The sequence below is a fragment of the Arachis stenosperma genome, chromosome 4 (genome assembly GCF_014773155.1).
Source record: "Arachis stenosperma cultivar V10309 chromosome 4, arast.V10309.gnm1.PFL2, whole genome shotgun sequence".
Lineage (NCBI taxonomy): Eukaryota > Viridiplantae > Streptophyta > Magnoliopsida > Fabales > Fabaceae > Arachis > Arachis stenosperma.
In genome coordinates this window covers 35,342,947-35,364,705 of record NC_080380.1, presented here as the reverse complement: position 1 = coordinate 35,364,705, position 21,759 = coordinate 35,342,947, and the positions used below count along the sequence as shown (strand labels likewise).

The 21,759-nt window shown below is 34.4% G+C and overlaps 1 protein-coding gene across 1 annotated transcript; it reads left to right on the top strand.

The window, feature by feature from the left end:
- Nucleotides 1-3,247: 3,247 nt before the first annotated feature.
- On the top strand, nucleotides 3,248-6,858 carry LOC130974874 (oxysterol-binding protein-related protein 4B-like). The gene is made up of 6 exons (XM_057899714.1): nucleotides 3,248-3,394; nucleotides 4,192-4,437; nucleotides 5,196-5,292; nucleotides 5,583-5,877; nucleotides 5,981-6,083; nucleotides 6,530-6,858. Exons 1-6 carry the CDS (start codon nucleotides 3,248-3,250, stop codon nucleotides 6,779-6,781), a joined length of 1,140 nt encoding a protein of 379 aa, XP_057755697.1. The 3' UTR covers nucleotides 6,782-6,858.
- The last annotated feature ends 14,901 nt before the right edge of the window (nucleotides 6,859-21,759 follow it).

The following is a 21,759-nucleotide window of genomic DNA, read 5'->3' as shown; positions in this document are numbered from 1 at the left end:
TAATCTAATTATTCAACTAAAATATTTGTTAATATTCCATTCGATCTAAATAATAAAAAAATATATTTATTTTTTAATTTTTAAATCAATCAAAATTAAATTATTAATATTTTTTATTATTTTAAAAAATTATATTTTTATACTTATAATACACGTATCTCGTTTATATTATAAATAAGATATGTTGGTATCTTATTTACAGTGTAAATGAAATACATAGAGTATATCAATTTTCATGTATCTCAAGTGCAAATTATTTATTTGTCTAACTTATCTTGTTTACTGTATATTTTATAAAGAATAAAGCCTTATATCCAAGTCATAACTCTAACGAACTCCAATCAAGTATTTTAAATTCACGCGCGCACATTTCACTGCGTCGCTTGTTCGTTATCTTTCTTTTTTATTATCGTCATCACCAACAACAACAACATTTTTCTAACATCTTTATTGGTTCTGATTTTCTCTGGTGGCATCATTAAAAAATTTCGATTCATTTCTTAGTTTATTTGAGGTTTATTTGGATCCAGAAATGAATTCGATGTGTTTTTGTTGATGATTGAGTTTTTTTACTGCTTGCTCAAATTTGAACTAATTTCGATTCATTTGTGAATTAATTGAGGTTCACTTGATACTGCTGATAAGTATTGACCAAATTTATTATTTCTTAAGTAATTTCGGTTTATTTCTTAGTTTAATTGAGATTCATTTAGATCCAAAATTGAATTTGATGTGTTTTTATTGATGATTGAGGCTTTTTTATTACTTATTCAAATCTGAACTAATTTTAGTTTATTTGTGTATTAATTGATGTTCACTTGATGCTGCTAATAAGTATTGACCAAATTTTTTATTCCTTAAGTAATTTCAGTTCATTTTTCAATTTAATTGAGGTTGATTTAGATCCAGAAATGAATTCAATAAGTTTTTGTTTATGATTGAGTCTTTTTTATTACTTGTTCAAATCTGAACTAATTTCAGTTCATTTGTGTATTAATTGAGGTTCACTTGATGCTGCTGATAAGTATTGACCAAATTTTTTATTCCTTAAATAATTTCGATTCATTTCTTAGTTTAACTGAGGTTAATTTGGATCTAGAAATGAATTCGATGTGTTTTTGTTGATGATGGAATCTTTTTTACTGTTTGTTCAAACTCTGAACTAATTTTGGTTAATTTGTGTGTTAATTGAGGTTCACTTAATGCTGCTGATAAGTATTGACCAAATTTCTTATTCCTTAAGTAATTTCAGTTTATTTCTTTCTTTAATTGAGGTTGATTTGGATCCAGAAATGAATTCAATATTTTTTTGTTGATGATTGAGTCTTTTTTATTACTTATTCAAATCTGAACTAATTTCAGTTTATTTGTGTGTTAATTAAGATTCACTTGATGCTGGTGATAAGTATTGACCAAATTTTTTATTCCTTAAGTAATTTCGATTCATTTCTTAGTTTAATTGAGGTTCATTCGCATCCAAAAATAAATTCGATGTGTGTTTTATTGATGATTGAGTCTTTTTAACTGCTTGTGCAAATTTGAACTAATTTCGATTTATTTGTGTGTTAATTGAGGTTCATTTTATGCTACTGATAAGTATTGACTAAATTTTGTAGCAAAGAAGAATGAAATTATTCATTATCACTTTATTCAATTTGTCTTGAATGTCATCCCAACCTTTGGGACAAATTGTTCATCGACAACACACCTGGACTGCAAATGAACTGAAATATTATTATAACAACACCATTGTGTAATAACAAATGAATCGGCAATTTGGCATTCTATAAACTCAGAAACTCCTATAATTTCGGTGTATTTCTGAGTTAATTATGTCGCAATCACTATGTAATTTTGATGCATTTGATCTCGTTGTCCTGCACAATTCAAAGCTCTTCTTCCTCCTCTTCCTCATCTTTCGCTTTGTCGTATTCTTCTTTTTCATCCTTTTTTCTTCATCTTCTCCTTATTTTATTTTCTCAAAATTCTTCTTAATTTACTCTCTTGAAAAGAGTAAAACAAAAAAAAGATATCAAACAAAAAAGAAGAATAAATGATTGCAATAACATGAAAAAGAAGAGGAGAAGAAGAAACAAAAACAAAACGCAGTAATAATATCACCAATAGAAGAAGGAGGAGGAGACACACGAAGAATAAACGCAAAGTGAAGCGAGATTTTGTTTGCGTTAGTGAAGTGCGTGTGTACATGCTACGTATAATGAAAGTAGTTTTTGTTAGGTTTAGGCCAACTTGGTTGAATTTAGTTGCCGAAAATACTTAAATGTGTAATAGCTCTCAATGATAAATATCCCTAAATTACGTATTTCAATAAATAAAATATTTAATTTATTTATTTAAAAAAATTCCATTGATATATGTGAAAATATAGTTCTTATTTTATGTTTATAAAATAATATATGTTTGCAAATTTTCAAAAATTAGGAAAGGTTATTGATTTACCAAAATAATATTTTGTTTCTAAATAGAGAAAATAATAAAAATATATTTGGTTGATTTATTTTTAAAATATATTTTTAAATTAATTCAATGAAATCTAAAAGTATAGTTTGGGCAGAAGAGTATTATATAGAATTCGAATTGATAGCTCATAAATATTTTAAAGAAGTCTCATAATTAAATATTTTATTATCTTTTCTTTTAATGTATGGAATAAAATATATTTTTTTAATTTTTAAATAAATAATTTTTTAATAAAATCTTTTAATTTTTAAATTATTAATTTTTTAATAATTTTTTTAATAAATTATTAATTTTTAATAAAAGAATAGACAGAAGAGTATTGCAAATTATATCATAAAACGTGTGTAGTACGAATCAAGGTAATTCGAATTACCTCTGAAATTCATGCATGTATAATTCGAATTGGTCCAATTTGATTTATGTTGATCAGTTATAATTCGAATTTAATTACTTCGAATTACTCTTGGTTTGTGTAATTCGAATGAGTCTCATTCTAACTACATAAAATTGTACTTCTCATAGATGTTTGTACAGTTTTAAATTTGGTAGAATGGTATAATATATATTTCATTTGGTTTATATATATGATTTATCCAAAAAATTTATTAGGAAACTCAAAACATCTTTAAACAATGTGTAACCAAACACATCTTTAAGGGTTTTTCTTGCTATTATTGCTACATTTAATTTTTATTTGAGGTTATTGATTTACTGCTTTAGAAAATAATATTGGGTAGAATATATAGTATTTGACATGTGATGGTGCATGAAGGAGGGACAGAGGAGAAAAATTGTGGTGACCAAGCCATTGTCGTTAGAAGGCGAATCTGATTTGGACGCTCCTAATCTTTTGCAACGTATACTAAGCCTTTTTAAGAATGTACGGCCAGGATCTGATCTCTCGCGCTTCCAGGTTACTGTTTTTTACAGAAATAAATCTTTTTAATTTTTTTAATTAATAGAATAAAATATAATTTTTAATTCTTCAATATATTTTTATATTTTTTATTTATAAAATATATAATAAAAAACCACATTTTACTTTCTTAAATAAAAAAATTAAAAGAATCTATTTTCGTCTTTTACTTCTCAGCTCCCCCTCCTTCTTATATAAAATAAATATAAAAACCATTAGTTATCTAACATTTTTTTCTTCTCAATTTTGTCAGAAAAATAATAAAAAAAATTATTTTACGTAAATTAAGAAAATAATTAAAAAGTAAGAGTTATAAAAATTAGAAAATAAGTTACAAAATTATTTCTTGATAATAGTAATTACTTTTTTTTATTATTATTATTATTCTCTTTTATCTTTAACAGATACTAATATACATTAATTTGTTAAATATTTGCAAGAGAATTTTTTTTATAAAATGCACACTTATTTAAAAATAGGAGAAATAGTCAAAAAACAATTATAAAAAACTATTAACATTTTATTTTTATATTCTTGACAAATAATTTAAAATTTAATATGAAAAGCCTCTTTTTTGCAGTTGATGATTATTTCTAATCATTAATTTTTCAGAATTTTTTCATAACTAAAATATTTATATTATTAATTATCAAAACAATGTTTTTCATATTCTAAAATAAATCTTACAGGAATAACTAATTTAATAGCTGATTTTAAATATACAGTTATGACAGTTGATATTTTTATATATAAAGGAATATAAAATTGTTTTACCTTATTGTTATGATTTGAAGGTGCCAGCATTGTTTAATTTGCCAAAGTCGCAACTTCAGTGCTATGGTGAGTCAGTGTACAGCACAGGAATGGAGTTAATAAGAGAATGCAACAGAGGGCAGAGTCCATTGGATAGGTTGATAGCAGTGATGGCATGGTCCATTTCCACCACTCGCCCTGCAACTTTTGGTGTTGCTCCCTATAATCCCATTCTTGGTGAGACTCATCATGTTTCTAAGGGAACTCTTAACATATTATTGGAACAGGTATTTAATTAATCATTCTCAATTCTACATTCGCTATTTCTGTTAGGCTTTGTCGATAAATAATGCTTAGTTTGGCTACATAATTCTAAAACTTGAGATTACTTTGATTCGGACAAGCATATAGTGATACAGTTATTTGGTTTATGAAATTTTTTTATTATTATTTTAAGTGTTTTTATGTTTTAAAATGATAAATTAAATCAATGTTAAGGGAAAATGGATCCTCTCAAATTTTTTTAACAATTAAAGAAGTAAAATGTGATCTTTTACTATTAATTTTACAAGTGAAACTAAAAATAAATATGAAAGAACAATAAAGAGCTAGAGATCACATTTTATCCTTTCAATTTTTTTTTTAACAATAGAGAGAATCCACGAGAATCCACTCCGAGTATGGTTCCAGCAATTTTCAAAAGAGAGTATTGCTAGGGAAATCACCAACCAATAAACTAATTTCAGCTAACACAGAAATTAATTTTTTAAAATTACTCTCTTTTATTTTTGTCCTTCTTCCATTTCCTTCCAATACCGCAATTTCACGCACTACGACTAGTTGCTACTACCATCGCCAGCCGATCATGGCCGCGGACGACCGATCGTCGGTCAACCACTGACTTGATTTTCAGATGTTTTTTTATTATTTTTAGTTTTGGATATTTTTTTTTACATTCAATTCTAAATAATAAATATTAGCTATAATATTAGATTATTAGTTGAATACTTCAAGGGCGTTGGCTTATAGTTTTACCTGTTGGCAGATATCACACCACCCTCCAGTAACTGCCCTACATGCAACAGATGAGAAAGAAAACATAGAAATGGTTTGGTGCCAACAACCTGTCCCAAAGTTTTATGGTATATTTTCTCCTTTTAATGGCCAGATATAAGATTCTTCTTCATATGAAATTGAAAAATACTATTCGTATATCCGTATAAAAATACAATTATCATTAATTAATTACATGTTTAAATTATTTTCTAATTAATAAAATAAAAAAATCGTATATATGATTGTTAAAAAAATACTGGTGTCGATTCAGTGTTTATTATAAAAAATGTACACACAGACACACAGTGGAATTGTAATAAATTCTGGCCACACCGTAGGCTACCTTTTTTATTTCCATAGCCAAACAAATATGCAGGTACATCAGTTGAAGCTAAAGTGCATGGTAAACGACAATTGAAGCTTTTGAATCATGGAGAAACATATGAGATGAACTGTCCTCATCTTTTATTCAGAATAATTCCTGTTCCTAGTGTTGATTGGGTTGGTACAGTTAATATAAAGTGCATAGAGACAGGACTTGTGGCTGATTTATCTTACAAATCAACACATTCTTTTCTTGGCTTTGGTGGAAATCAGAAAGTGGTCAAAGGGAAGATCCGTAATTCATCAACTTTGAATGTTCTGTATGAAGTTGATGGTCATTGGAATAGGTATTATATCGTCTTTAAAATTTTTCACTTATCGATTCTTAAACAATTAATTTTATTCTATGTTTAGATTTATGCTAATTTCAAAACCATTTTGATGGTGCAGAACAATAAAAGTAAAGGATACAAATAACGGAAAAATGAGAGTGATATATGATGCAAAAGAAGTCATTAATGGACTGCAAGCACCAATGGTTAAGGATGCAGAGGTAACATATATAAGACTATTCTCTATCCCATTTCTCTTGACTATGTAAGATTCATACTCGAAAAAAAATGTCACATCGTGAGCTCAACATCTAAAAAGGAGTTTTATAAAATCTTATATTTTCTTATCATACGAGCTAATTTTTGTGGTAATACTTCTAAGGACTTATAACTCATTAGTCATTACATAACATTTTAATTTTTTACATACATATTGAACGACCATAAGAACATAATTGAAGTTTTTTTTTAATTCTTTTTCTTTTCATTTCTTTCTTTTTTTAAAAAAAGTATAGAGACTTAGGTTACAAATTTCTTAAACTATAAAGCTAATCACATAAACATCAAACCATAATAATATAGTAGTGTTTTTAGATATTGATTTAAATAATTGTATGTCACGTTTTCCTAAATATGCATGACATGAGATTGTGTTGTTTATGGTCAGAGTGTGTGGCCAACCGAATCAGCTTATGTTTGGAGTGAAGTGAGTGAAGCCATAATGAAGAAAGAATGGGAGAAAGCAAGAGAAGCAAAGCATGCAGTGGAAGAGAGACAAAGGGAACTCTTAAGAGAAAGAGAGTCAAAGGGTCAAACATGGATTTCTAACCATTTTTTGGTGTCTAATACCAAAGAGCATGGCTGGGAATGTTCACCTATGCATACCTCTGTGTCAGATGCCCCTATCATTGCTGAGTGATTACTATTTTATATTTATATTTATATTTATAGCTTTCTTGCAGACATGCATGAATATTTATTATGATACATTACTTAAAAGGCTAATTCTAATATGATTATATTATGGTGACTATAATTATTGTTCGATTGTTTGTTGGGATGAGATGTCGGTCAGGCGGCTAGTCGAGAGCAACCGGAGGGTATAAGGTATCTAGACTTGGGTGCGAGCTTGACGAAGAGGAGTGCAACCACGATCGTCAGTGGTTGGTAGGTGGGTTATTTTGGGGGAGGGGTAGGTCCGGCTAGTCGAGAGCAATTGGAGGGTGTAAAGTGTCTGGACCTGGGTGCGAGTTTGGAGAGTGATGCGAAATTTATAACTCACAAACTAATCAGCAAGTGCACCAAGTCATACCAAGTAGTACCTCAAGTGAATGAGGGTCGATCCCACGAGGATTGATGGACTAACCAACAATGGTTGATTAAATTACTTAGCTAGACAAATAGAAAAGAGCGTTTTGGGTCTCAATTGCACTAAACAGTAAATTCAGAAAATTAATAAAGCAAGCAGTAAACAAGTTGTGAATAATATATGGAGAAAACAGTTAAGACTTCAGAGTTATCTATTTTTCGGATTGACTTTTTTTATTAATTTATTTTAATCATGCAAGATTTAATTCCTGACAAACTATATATGACTAAACCCTAATTCCTTAGACCTTTTTAGTCTCCTCTAAAATTCATCAATCGCCAATTCCTTGGTCAATTAATTCCAATAAGAGGGTAAAGTTCAATTCTAGTTATATGCCACAAAAATCCTAATTACCCAAATATAAGAGGATTATATGTCACGTATCCCGTTAAATCCAGATAATTAGAAATTTAGGAGAATATGTTTTCAAGCTGTTGTTCAAGTAAAGAGCTCAATTAGAAGAACTCAATTAGAAAGGGGATCATACTTCCGTTCCACCCAATTTCATAAAATAAAGAACGAAAATAATTCTTGAATTATATGAATCAATACATAAATTAAAATAGAAAAAACAAGAGAATCAATCCATACAATAGACAGAGCTCCTAATATTAACAATGGAGGTTTAGTTGCTCATGGTTCAGAGAGAAAAACTAGGATTCAGGTAAACTGTAAATTGAAATGAGATGGAATAGAAGAGAAGTTTCTTTTCTCTTTTATATCTAATCCTAATTAATTTAAAATCTATTTTCTAAAACTAAAATAATATCTTTTCCTATTTTAAAATAAAATAAAATTTAAATCAAAATTAATTAAAAGATCTCGCACAGCTTGTAGGAGAGGCGTGGGGACCACCTGATTGGAGGAGGCCTTGCGCCTAACTTGGAATAGTGTGCACCTTACTTGAAATGCCTCCTCCAATATTGCTTGTTGTGTTGTGCATTGCTGTGCCTTACTTGAGGAGTTGTTGTGTCTTACTTGAGGTGGGCAGCACATCTTGGTGTGGAAGGCTTGAAGCTGCGCCTTACTTGGAGACATCTTGCGCCTTACTTGAAGAGTCAAGGCTAAATGTTACGTGTTGTTGTTGTGTATTGCGCCTAACTTGAGAAATCTCAAGTTAGGCGCAGCCTTGGCCGTGTGTCTCAGAAGAGAAGTATGAACTATTATATATCGTTGGAAAGCTCTGAAAGTTAGCTTTTTAACGCCACTAAAATCACGTCCATTGGATCTATGTAGCTCGAGTTATTCAGGTTTGAGTGCAGAGAGGTCACGGTTGGCATCATCATTTGCCTTCTTCTCTTTTTCTGCGAAAACTCCATCAAATCCAGCCAAATACTATCTAAAATAAACAAAATTGCACACGACTCAAAGTAACATCCATAGTGGCTAAAAGATAATTAATTATTGATTAAACTCAATAAATTAAATGCAAATTCATTAGGAAAAGATAGGAAAGATGCTCACGCATCAGAGAGGAGGAGTGCAACCACAATCGTCGGTGGGTCGGCGAGTGGGGATACATGCAAAGACACTCCGATACTAAAATAAGTGTTCGTACGACGAGGAGGCTAATTAGGATAAAAAATGACGTACTTTGGGGGAAGGCTAGGTTCCTCCCCTTTTATACCTTGTACTCGAGTGGACCCTTTTAACCCATCCACCTGAAAGCTTCCGCCAAATGTCCAGATCTTTTCCACCAGGTGATGTGACGCGTGGGTCAATTTGGCTCATACGGGTTGGGAACCTGTCAGGTCAGTAGTCCGCTGAATGGAGCCCAGCCTTTATTGGGGTGGGCCATAACAGTGCTCCGAACATAGTAAGCCGTGAGGATCGTGGTTGGCACGTTCATCTTACTCGTATCTTCTCATGCAACTGTCTTCCCCTGCTCGTGACTCTGTTTGTGAGATTCATGAAGGAGAAGACTGTGTTGCCATGATTCTAGCCGTTAGTAGCAATTCTGTGGTTGCTGAAACAACCGCCGGGCTGTCGCTACTTGGCTCAGTCATTTTTCTTTAGTTGTAGTAAGCATTTTCGTTCTGAAAATCCCTTTAATCGCTGTGTTGTTATCATATGCTGAGGTTTTGCGGCATTGTTTGCCATAGGATTCAGTTCCAATTATTTCATGTCGTAATTAGAATTGTTGTTGTTGCTGCGAAAGTAGTTCGGAGCTTGGTTGTGGTTGTCACTGTTGCGGGCTGAGGAAAAAAGGGATTTAATGCATTTAATTATGTGAATTGCAGTAAATCGAGGTAAGGGGATGGTACATGAAATCGTGATACACAACTTCGTGTAGGTGACCAGCAAGTGCACTGGGTCGTCCAAGTAATACCTTACGTGAGTAAGGGTCGATCCCACGGAGATTGTCGGGTTGAAGCAAGCTATGGTCACCTTGTAAATCTCAGTCAGGCAGATTCAAATGGTTATGGGGTTTTGATAATTAAAAGAACGAAATAGAACATAAAATAGGATAGAAATACTTATGCAATTCATTGGCAGAAATTTCAGATAAGCGTATGAAGATGCTTTGTTCCCTCTGAGCCTCTGCTTTCCTATTTCCTTCATCCAATCATTCATACTTCTTTCCATGGCAAGTTGTATGTAGGTGGATCACCGTCGTCAATGGCTACCATCCATCCTCTCAGTGAAAATGGTCCTCTACGGTTTCCCGCATGGCTAATCATCTGTCGGTTCTCGATCATGTCGGAATAAGATCCATTGATCCTTTTGCACACTATCACTGCGCCCAACACTCGCGAGTTTGAAGCTCATCACAGTCATCCCATCCCAGTACCTACTCGGAATATCACAGACAAGGTTTAGACTTTCGGGATCTCAAGAATGCTGCCCATGTGATTCTAGCTTATACCACGAAGACTCTGATTGCACGGAATGGAAGCTCTGTTGTCAGGAGAGGCAACCATGCGTCATGAACCAGGAGGCCAAGAGATACGCACTCAAGCTCTTGCAGATAAAACGGAGGTGGTTGTCAGGCACGCGTTCATAAGGAAGGATGATAATGAGTGTCACGGATCATCACATCCATCAGGTTGAAGTACGAGTGAATATCTTAGAATAAGATTAAGCTTGAATTGAATAGAAGAACAATAGTACTTTGCATTAATTCATGAGGAACAGCAGAGCTCCACACCTTAATCTATGGTGTGTAGAAACTCCACCATTGAAAATACATAAGTGATAATGGTGTTCATTGGCTTCGGTCCCAGAGGGGGAACCAGAATAACCAAGACGTCTAATACAATGAGAAAAAGTAATATTTATACTAAAACTAGTAGCTAAGGTTTATAGAGATAAGTAAATGATGCAGAAATCTACTTTCGGGCACACTTGGTGTGTGCTTGGGCTGAGCATTGAAGCTTTCATGTGTTGAGACTTTTCTTGGAGTTAAACGCCAGCTTTGGTGCCATTTGGGTGTTTAACTCCAGCTTGTAACTCAGTTCTGGCGTTTAATGCCAGAATAGGGCAGGAAGTTGGAGTTTAAACGCCAGTTTGCATCGTCAAAACTCGGGCAAAGTATGAACTATTATATATTGCTAGAAAGCCCAGGATGTTTACTTTCCAACGCAATTAAGAGCGCGCCAATTGGGTTTCTGTAGCTCTAGAAAATCCACTTTGAGTGCAGGGAGGTCAAAATCCAACAGCATCTTCAGTCCTTTTTTAGCCTTTGAATAAGATTTTTGTTCAGGTCCCTCAATTTCAGCCAGAAAATACCTGAAATCATAGAAAAATACAAAAACTCATAGTAAAGTCCAGAAATGTGATTTTTGCATAAAAACTAATAAAAATATACTAAAAACTATTTAAATAATACTAAAAACTAACTAAAAACAATGCCAAAAAGCATATAAATTATCCGCTTATCACAACACCAAACTTAAATTGTTGCTTGTCCCCAAGCAACTGAAAACAAAATAGAATAAAAAGAAGAGAATATACAATGAATTCCACAATATCAATGAAACTTAGTCCTAATTAGACGAGCGAGGCTAGTAGCTTTTTGCTTCTGAATAGTTTTGGCATCTCACTTTATCCTTTGAAATTCAAAATGATTGGCATCTATAGGAATTCAGAATTTTGGATAGTGTTATTGATTCTCCTCGTTCAGTATGTTGATTCTTGAACACAGCTACTTTATAAGTCTTGGCCGTGACCCTAAGCACTTTGTTTTCCAGTATTACCATCATCACATAAATGCCACAGACACATAATTGGATGAACCTTTTCAGATTGTGACTCAGCTTTGCTAAAGTCCCCAGTTAGAGGTGTCCAGAGTTCTTAAGCACACTCTTTTGCTTTGGATCACGACTTTAACCACTCAGTCTCAAGCTTTTCACTTGGACCTTCATGACACAAGCACATGGTTAGGGACAGCTTGGTTTAGCCATTTAGCAAGGATTTTATTCCTTTGGGCCCTCCTATCCACTGATGCTCAAAGCCTTGGATCCCTTTTTACCCTTGCCTTTTGGTTTAAAGGGCTATTGGCTTTTTCTTGCTTTTTTTCTTTCTTTTATTTTTCACCATTTTTTTCTTTTTTTTTTCTTTTTTTCGCAAGCTTTGTTATTCACTGCTTTTTCTTGCTTCAAGAATCAATTTCATGATTTTTCAGATTATCAATAACATTTTTCTTTATTCATCATTCTTTCAAGAGCCAACAATTTTAACATTCATAAACTTCACTATAAAAAAATGCACTGTTCAAGCATTCATTAAGAAAACAAAAAGTATTGCCACCACATCAAAATAATTAAACTAATTTCAAGATAAAATTTGAAATTCATGTACTTCTTATTCTTTTGTAATTAGGCACATTTTTCATTTAAGAGAGGTTAAGGATTCATGGAATTATTCATAGCTTTAAGGCATAGGTACTAGACACTAATGATCATGTAATAAAGACACAAACATAAAGCATCAAATTCGAAAAACAGAAAAATAAGAACAAGGAAATCAAAGAACGGGTCCACCTTAGTGATGGCGGCTAGTTCTTCCTCTTGAAGATCCAATGGAACGCCTAAGCTCCTCTATGTCTCTTCCTTGCCTTTGTTGCTCTTCCCTCATGGCTATTTGATCCTCTCTAATTTCATAGAGAATAATAGAGTGCTCTTGGTGCTCCATCCTTAGTTGCTCCATGTTGGAACGCAAATCTCCCAAAGAGGTGTTGAGTTGCTCCCAATAGTTGTGTGGAGGAAAATGCATCCCTTGAGGCATCTCAGGGATTTCTTGATGAGGAACTTCCTCATGCTCTTGTTAAGGTCCATGAGTGGGCTCTCTTATTTGCTCCATCCTCTTTTTGGTGATGGGCTTGTCCTCTTCAATGAGTATGTCTTCCTCTATGACAATTCCAGCTAAACTACATAGGTGACAAATGAAATGAGGAAAGGCTAATCTTGCCAAAGTGGAGGGCTTATCAGCCACCTTGTAGAGTTCTAGAGGTATGATCTCATGAACTTCCACTTCCTCCCCAATCATGATACTATGGATCATGATGGCCCGATCCACAATTACTTCGGATTGGTTTCTAGTAGGAATGGGAGCGTTGGATGAACTCCAACCATCCTCTAGCCACATGCTTAAGGTCTGGTCATCTCAATTGAACCGGCTTGCCTCTTGAGTCTCTTTTCCATTGAGCTCCTTCTACACATATGTCCATGAGGACTTGGTCCAACTTTTGATCAAAGTTGACCCTTCTAGTGTAAGGGCGTGTGTTTTCTTGCATCATTGGCAAGTTGAACGCCAACCTTACATTTTTCGGACTGAAATCTAAGTATTTCCCTCGAACCATTGTAAGCTAATTCTTTGGATTCGGGTTCATACTTTGATCATGGTTCTTAGTGATCCATGCGTTTGCATAGAACTCTTGAACCATTAAGATTTCGACTTGTTGAATGGGGTTGGTAAGAACTTCCTAACCTCTTCTTCGAATCTCATGTCGGATCTCTGGATACTCGTTCCTTTTGAGCATGAAAGGGACCTTGAGGATCACCTTCTTCTTAGCCACAACTTTATAGAAGTGGTCTTGATGGACCTTTGAGATGAATCTCTTCATCTCCCATGACTCGGAGGTGGAAGCTTTTGCCTTCCCTTTCCTCTTTCTAGAGGTTTCTCCGGCCTTAGGTGCCATAAATAGTTATGGAAAAACAAAAAACCAATTCTTTTACCATACTAAACTTAAAAGGTTTGCTCGTCCTCGAGCAAAAGGAGAAAGAAAGAAGGGAAAGAAGAGGAAAATAGAGGAGATGGAGGGTGGTATGCGGTTCGGCCAAGGGGTAGTAGTGGTGTTGGTAATGTGTGAAAATGAAGGAGTGTGGAGGGGTTTATATAGGAGTGGGGGGGGGGGAGAGGTAGGTTCGTGTATTTGGGGTTGGGTTTGGGAGGGAAAAGTGTTTGAATTTGAAAAGTGAGGTAGGTGGGGGGTGGGTTTTTTGGGGAAGAGGGAGGGAGGTGATTGGTGAAGAGAATATAGGGAAGATGATAGGATTTGATAGGTGAGTAGTGTTTTGGGTAGAGTGTTATAGAGATGTGTGAGGGGGAGAAAGAGAGAGGTGGGGTAGGTGGGGATTCTGTGGTGTCCACAGATCCTGAGGTGTCAAGGATTTCTCATCCCTGCACCATTTAGGCGTGTAAACGCCCTCTGTATGCAATACTGGCGTTTAGCGCTAGACTGCTGCTTGTTTCTGGCGTTAAACGCCAGCTTTATACCTTTTCTAGTGTTAAATGCCAAGCTATAGCCTGTTTCTGGCGTTAAACGCCAGTCTGTTGCTTCTTTCTGGCGTTAAATGCTAGTCTGGTGCCCATTTCTGGTGTTAAACGCCCAGAATGGTGCCAAACTGGGCGTTTAACGCCCATCTTGCTACTCTTACTGGCGTTTAAACGCCAGTAAGTTCTTCCTCCAGGGTGTGCTGTTTTTAATGCTGTTTTTGAATTTGCTTTGATTTTTTTGCAGTTGTTTTTGTGACTCTACATGATCATCAACCTAAAAAAAACATAAAATAATAATAAAAAATGGAAATGTAACATAGATAAACAAAAATTGGGTTGCCTCCCAATAAGCGCTTCTTTAATGTCAATAGCTTGATAGTGGGCTCTCATGGAGCCTCACAGATAATCAGAGCATGGTTGTGGCCTCTCAACACCAAACTTAGAGTTTGGTTGTCGCCTCCCAACACCAAACTTAGAGTTTGAATGTGGGGGCTTTGTTTGACTCTGTATTGAGAGAAGCTTTTCATGCTTCTTCTCCACGTGTACAGAAGGAGAACCTTGAGTCTTGAATATAAGGTATTTCTCATTCAATTGAAGGACCAACTCTCCTCTGTCAACATTAATCACAGCTTTTGCTGTGGCTAGAAAAGGTCTGCCTAGGATGATGTATTCATTCTCATCCTTCCCAGTGTCTAGGATTATGAAATCAGCAGGGATGTAAAGGCCTTCAACTTTCACTAGCACGTCCTCTACTAGTCCATAAGCCTGTTTCATTGATTTGTCTGCCAGCTCTAGTGAGATTCTTACAGCTTGTACCTCAAAGATTCCTAGTTTCTCCATTACAGAGAGTGGAATGAGGTTAATACCTGACCCTAGGTCACACACAGCCTTTTCAAAGGTCATGGTGCCTATGGTATATGGTATTAAGAATTTACCAGGATCCTGTTTCTTTTGAGGTAAAGTTTGCTGAACCCAGGTATTCAGTTCATTAATGAGCAATGGAGGTTCATCCTCCCAAGTCTCATTACCAAATAGCTTGGCATTCAGCTTCATGATTGCTCCTAAATACTGGGCAACTCGCCCTTCAGCAATGTCTTCATCCTCTTCAGAAGATGAAAAGTTATCAGAGCTCATGAATGGTAAAAGAAAGTTCAATGGAATCTCTATGGTCTCTATATGAGTCTCAGATTCCTGTGGTTCCTCATTGAGGTACTCCTTAATGGCCAGTGGACATTCCCTGAGGTCTTCCTCACTGGGAATCATCGCCTTTTCACTCTCTCCATGTTTGGCCATGTTGGTCACGGTTTTGGCCTTACACTCTCTTTTGGGATTTTCTTCTGTATTGCTTGGGAGAGTGCTAGGAGGAGTTTCAGTAACCCTTTTACTCAGCTGACCTACTTGTGCCTCCAAGTTTCTAATGGAGGACCTTGTTTCATTCATGAAACTGAGAGTGACCTTAGATAGATCAGAGACTATATTTGCTAAGCTAGATGGATTTTGCTCAGAATTCTCTGTCTGTTGCTGAGAGGATAATGAAAAAGGCTTGCCATTGCTAAACCTATTTCTTCCACCATTATTATTGTTAAAGCCTTGTTGAGGCTTTTGTTGATCATTCCATGAGAAATTTGGATGATTTCTCCATGACGGATTATAGGTATTTCCATAGGCTTCACCCATGTAATTCACCTTTGCCATTGCAGGGTTCTCAGGATCATAAGCTTCTTCTTCAGAAGATAATTCTTTAGTACTGTTGGATGCAGCTTGCAATCCATTCAGACTCTGAGAAATCATATTGACTTGCTGAGTCAACATTTTGTTTTGAGCCAATATGGCATTTAGAGCATCAATTTCAAGAACTCCCTTCTTCTGAGGCATCCCATTATTCACAGGATTCCTTTCAGAGGTGTACATGAACTGGTTATTTGCAACCATTTCAATATGTTCCTGAGCTTCTGTAGGTGTTTTCTTTAGGTGAATAGATCTACCTGCAGAATGGTCCAATGACATCTTAGACAATTCAGACAGACCATCATAGAATATATCCAGGATGGTCCATTCTGAGAGCATGTCAGAAGGACACTTTTTTTGTCAGTTGCTTGTATCTTTCCCAAGCTTCATAGAGGGATTCACCTTCTTTCTGCCTGAAGGTTTGAACATCCACTCTAAGCTTGCTCAGCTTTTGAGTAGGAAAGAATTTGGCTAATAAAGCCGTGATCAACTTATCCCAAGAGTTCAGGCTATCTCTAGGTTGAGAGTCTAACCATATTCTAACTTTGTCTCTTACAGCAAAAGGGAAAAGCATAAGCTTGTAGACCTCGGGATAAACTCCATTGGTCTTAACAGTATCATAGATCTACAAGAATTCAGTTAAGAATTGAAAAGGATCTTCTGATGAAAGTCCATAAAACTTGCAATTTTGTTGCATCAGAGAAACTAATTGAGGCTTTAGCTCAAAATTGTTTGCTCCAATGGCAGGGATTGAGATGCTTCTTCCATGGAAGTTAGAAGTTGGTGCAGTGTAGTCACTAAGCATCTTCCTTGTATTGTTGGCATTGTTGTTATTTTCGGCTGTAATGTCTTCTTCTTTTTCAAAAATTTCTGTTAGGTTCTCTCCGGAGAGTTGTGCTTTAGCTTCTCTTAACTTCCTCTTAAGAGTCCTTTCAGGTTCAGGACCAGCTTCAACAAGAATGCCTTTATCTTTGTTCCTACTCATATGAAGGAGAAGAAAACAAAGAAAGTATGGAATTCTCTATGTCACAGTATATAGATTCCTTGATGTGTCAGAGGAAAAGAAGAATAGAAGGATGAGGTAGAAAGAGGAATTTGAACTTATAGAGAGGGAGGGGGTCCGAATTATTAAAGGAGGATAGGTGTTAGTGATTAAATAGAAAGAGATGGGAGAGAGAAGAAATTCGAAAATTAAAATTAAAATAATTAGTTAATTAAAAAGATTTTTGAAAAATGGTTAATGGTTTTCGAAAATCAAAAGTGAGAAAGTGGTTAGGTGGTTTTGAAAAAGATAAGAAATACTAAATTTGAAAAGATAAGAAGTTAGAAAGAGATTTTGAAATTAGAATTTTAAAAAGATGTGATTTGAAAAAGATTGGATTGAAAAAGAAATTTTTTGAAAAGATATGATTGAAAAAGATTTGATTTTTAAAAAGATATGATGGAAAAGATATGGTTGAAAAAGATTTTTGAAAAGATTTGATTTTTAAAATTGATGACTTAGACTAACAAGAAACTAAAAGATATGATTCTAAAATTCAAATATTGAACCTTTCTTAACAAGAAAGTATCAAACTTAAAATTTTTGAATTACAACATTAATTGTTAGCAAGGATTTTCAAAAATATTAAAAGAAAAATGAAAAAGATTTGATTTTGAAAAAGATATGATTGATATGAGAGGATATGAAAAAGATAAGATTTTGAAAAATTAGTTTTAAAACTTGAAGATTTGAAAAAGATTTGAATTGAAAACAAAACTACCTCTTTGGTGCTATCCTAGCGTTAAACGCCAAGAATGGTATCCATTCTGGCATTTAACGCCCACTTGTCTACCTCTTTGGGCGTTAAACGCCCAGCCAGATACCTTGGCTGGCGTTCAAACGCCAGAATTCCTTCTTCACTGGGCGTTTTGAACGCTAGCTTTTTCTCTGTGATTTCTCTGCTGTATGTTCTAAATCTTCAATTCTCTATATTATTGACTTGAAAAGACATCATTTTGAATTTTTTTTGAATTTTTAATGAGGAGAAAGAAAAACAACAAAATGAACTAATCATGAAAAATTAGAATCAAACAGATAATGCATGCAAGAACACTTTGAATGTCAAGATGAACACCAAGAACACTTTGAAGATCATGATGAACATCAAGAACATATTTTTGAAAATTTTTAAGAAAAGAGAGACATGAAAGACACAAAACTTAGAAATTTTCATACTTGAGACACTAACAATTTGAGAATGCACATGAGAAACAACAAAAGCCACAAATCAAGAGAATTTAAAGATCAGACAAAGAAAATCATCAAGAACAACTTGAAGATCAATGAAGAACACAATGCATGTATTTTCGAAAAATGCAAGAAAAATAGAAACATACAATTGACACCAAATTTGAAAATTGACACTAGACTCAAATAAGAAAAACACAATATTTTTTATTTTTATGATTTAAAATTTTTTTGTGATTTTTCGAAAATATTTTTTTCTGAAAAGGGAAATAAGAAACTCAAAATTTTTAATAAGAATTCCAGGAATCATGAAATGTTAGTCTAAAGCTTCAGTCTAAAAAGATTAGACATGGTTAACCAAGCTTTAGCAGGACATTACATACAACAGCCAAATTGATGAGAATCAACTGGCTCCTGTGATGATAAAAGCATCATCTGAAACTCTAGAATTCATTCTTAAGAATTCTGAAGAACAAAATAAAAAAGAAAAATACCTAATCTAAGCAACAAGATGAGCCGTCAGTTGTCCAAACTCGAACAATCCCCGGCAACGGCGCCAAAAACTTGGTACACGAAATCGTGATACACAACTTTGTGCAGCTGACTAGCAAGTACACTGGGTCGTCCAAGTAATACCTTACGTGAGTAAGGGTCGATCCCACGGAGATTGTCGGCTTGAAGCAACCTATGGTCACTTTGTAAATCTCAGTCAGGAGGATTCAAATGGTTATGGGGTTTTGATAATTAAAAGAACGAAATAGAACATAAAATAGGATAGAAATACTTATGTAATTCATTGGTGGGAATTTCAGATAAGCGTATGAAGATGCTTTGTTCCCTCTGAGCCTCTGCTTTCCTATTGCCTTCATCCAATCATTCATACTCCTTTCTATGGTAAGCTGTATGTAGGTGGATCACCGTCGTCAATGGCTACCATCCATCCTCTCAGTGAAAATGGTCCTCTACGATTTCCCGCATGGCTAATCATCTGTCGGTTCTCGATCATGTCGGAATAAGATCCATTGATCCTTTTGCACACTGTCACTGCGCCCAACACTCGCGAGTTTGAAGCTCGTCACAGTCATCCCATCCCAGATCATACTCAGAATACCACAGACAAGGTTTAGACTTTTCGGATCTCAAGAATGCTGCCCATGTGATTCTAGCTTATACCACGAAGACTCTGATTGCGCGGAATGGAAGCTCTGTTGTCAGGAGAGGTAACCATGCGTCTTGAACCAGGAGGCCAAGAGATACGCACTCAAGCTCTCGCAAATAGAACGGAGGTGGTTGTCAGGAACGCGTTCATAAGGAAGGATGATGATGAGTGTCACGGATCATCACATCCATCAGGTTGAAGTACGAGTGAATATCTTAGAATAAGAATAAGCATGAATTGAATAGAAGAACAATAGTACTTTGCATTAATTCATGAGGAACAGCAGAGCTCCACACCTTAATCTATGGTGTGTAAAAACTTCACTATTGAAAATACATAAGTGATAATAGTGTTCATTGGCTTCGGCCCCAGATGGGGAACCAGAATAACCAAAACATCTAATACAATGAGAAAAAGTAATATTTATACTAAAACTAGTAGCTAAGGTTTACAGAGATAAGTAAATGATGCAGAAATCCACTTCTGGGCCCACTTGGTGTGTGCTTGGACTGAGCAGTGAAGCTTTCATGTGTAGAGACTTTTCTTGGAGTTAAACGCCAGCTTTGGTACCAGTTTGGGCGTTTAACTCCAGCTTGTAACTCAGTTCTGGCGTTTAACGCCAGAATTGGACAGGAAGTTGGCGTTTAAATGCCAGTTTGCGTCATCAAAACTCAGAAAAAGTATGAACTATTATATATTGCTGGAAAGCCCAGGATGTCTACTTTCTAACGCAATTGAGAGCGCGCCAATTGATCTTCTATAGCTCCAGAAAATCCACTTCGAGTACAGGGAGGTCAGAATCCAACAGCATCTTTAGTCCTTTTTCAGCCTCTGAATTAGACTTTTGCTCAGGTCCCTCAATTTCAGCCAGAAAATACCTGAAATCACAGAAAAATATAAAAACTCATAGTAAAGTCCAGAAATATAATTTTTGCATAAAAAATAATAAAAATATACTAAAAACTAAGTAAATCATACTAAAAACTACCTAAAAACAATGCCAAAAAGCGTATAAATTATCCGCTCATCAGGGACTTTCCTTAAACTTATTTTATTCTCAAGAAAGGTTACAAATCGATATTGATGCAAATAATATATTTTTGGTGATTATGTGAGTCTTATGGATTGAATTAAATTGTTTTGGATAAATGATTGATTTATTGATTAATTAAATTAGTTTTTGAATTGTGATTCAATGATTATTGAGCGTTTGAACGCATATTGATAATTGAGGTTGAATTGTTGTGATTTACTGGATTGGTTTTTTGAATTCTGGGTTTTTTTTAAATTTTCTTGGGTTGAGTTGCAGTTGTTGAGATAATGATTTATTGGAAATGATTTGAATGACCGAGAGGTGTTTTGTTTGGTTGTTGGGACCCTTGAAGGGTGGTAAAGTTCGAATTTTAGAGGAAATGTGCCGAAATTTTTATAAAATTATGAGATTTTATTTGAAGCGTTATTTAAAAGAAAATTTGATTTAATAATCATATTATTTGATTTCAATTTATTACAGAAAGGGTCATGTTTTCAGTTCGATTCATTAAGACAAGAATTATGTTTTGAGTTTTATTTATTAAGAAAGGAATTATGTTTTGAGTTTGATTTATTAGAAAAAGTATTATGTTTTGAGTTTAATTTATTAAGAAAAGGATTCTGTTTTGAGTTTAATTTATTAAAAAAGAAGTTATGATTTGAGATCGATTTATTACGAAAAGGGTTTTGTTTTAAGTTTGATTTATTAAAAAAAGAATTATGATTTAAATTTGATTTATTAAGAAAAGGATTTTCTTTTGAGTTTGATTTATTAAGAAAAAGATTATGTTCTGAGCTCGACTCCATATGAAAAGAACTATGTCTTGAGTTTGATTAAAGAATCCCATTTTTAGAAGTTTTGGTGAACTTATAGTATTTGAATTTGATTGGTGAAGAAAGATGATTTTGGATTTTTGGAAAATTATTGAACTTGAGAATGAATTTAAAAGGGAGCTTTAAGCAATTATTTCAAATCTGAGAGTTGCTTTTAGGAATTTCAAACAGAATTGAAGAACAGATTTTCGAAATTGATTTGAGACTCTTGATTTGGTGAAAAGGAGTTTTATGAAAGAGAAATAGATTTGAATTATTCTTAAAAAAGAGATTGTGATACTTGAGCTTTCGAGGTGGACGTAAGGATTGTTGTTTTATCCCGCTTGCTCCCGGTTGGTATTTGAGTTTCTTGGTTAGAGGTGAGGACGGTGGTATTGTCCCGCTCACGTAAAAGTGAGTTGAGATTGAGGATTCTCTCTCTTGCTGCGATAGACAAGTTGAGGTTGAGAATTCCCTTTCTTGTTGTGGTGGATAAGCTCGAGGTTGAGGATTCCCTTTCTTGTCACACCGGGGGAGTTAGATGGAAAGTTGAGGATTTTTTTCGGTTCAATTCTGCATTATTATTTCATTTTTTGGTTATGATTAAGATTGTGTTCAATTACGTTTGATGAAATGAGATTTGGATTGACGTTATGAAGATGATGGTTTGATCCCGCTCACGAATAAACAAGTTGAGGTTGATGATTTTCTCTCTTGTTGCGGTGGACAAGCAGGGTTGAGGATTTCCTCTCTTGTTACATCAGAAAATTAAATAGAGAAGGTTGGGGGATTTCCTTCAATTTAATTTCTGTCTGTGGTATGAATGAGTTAGGTTGAGAATTCCTTATC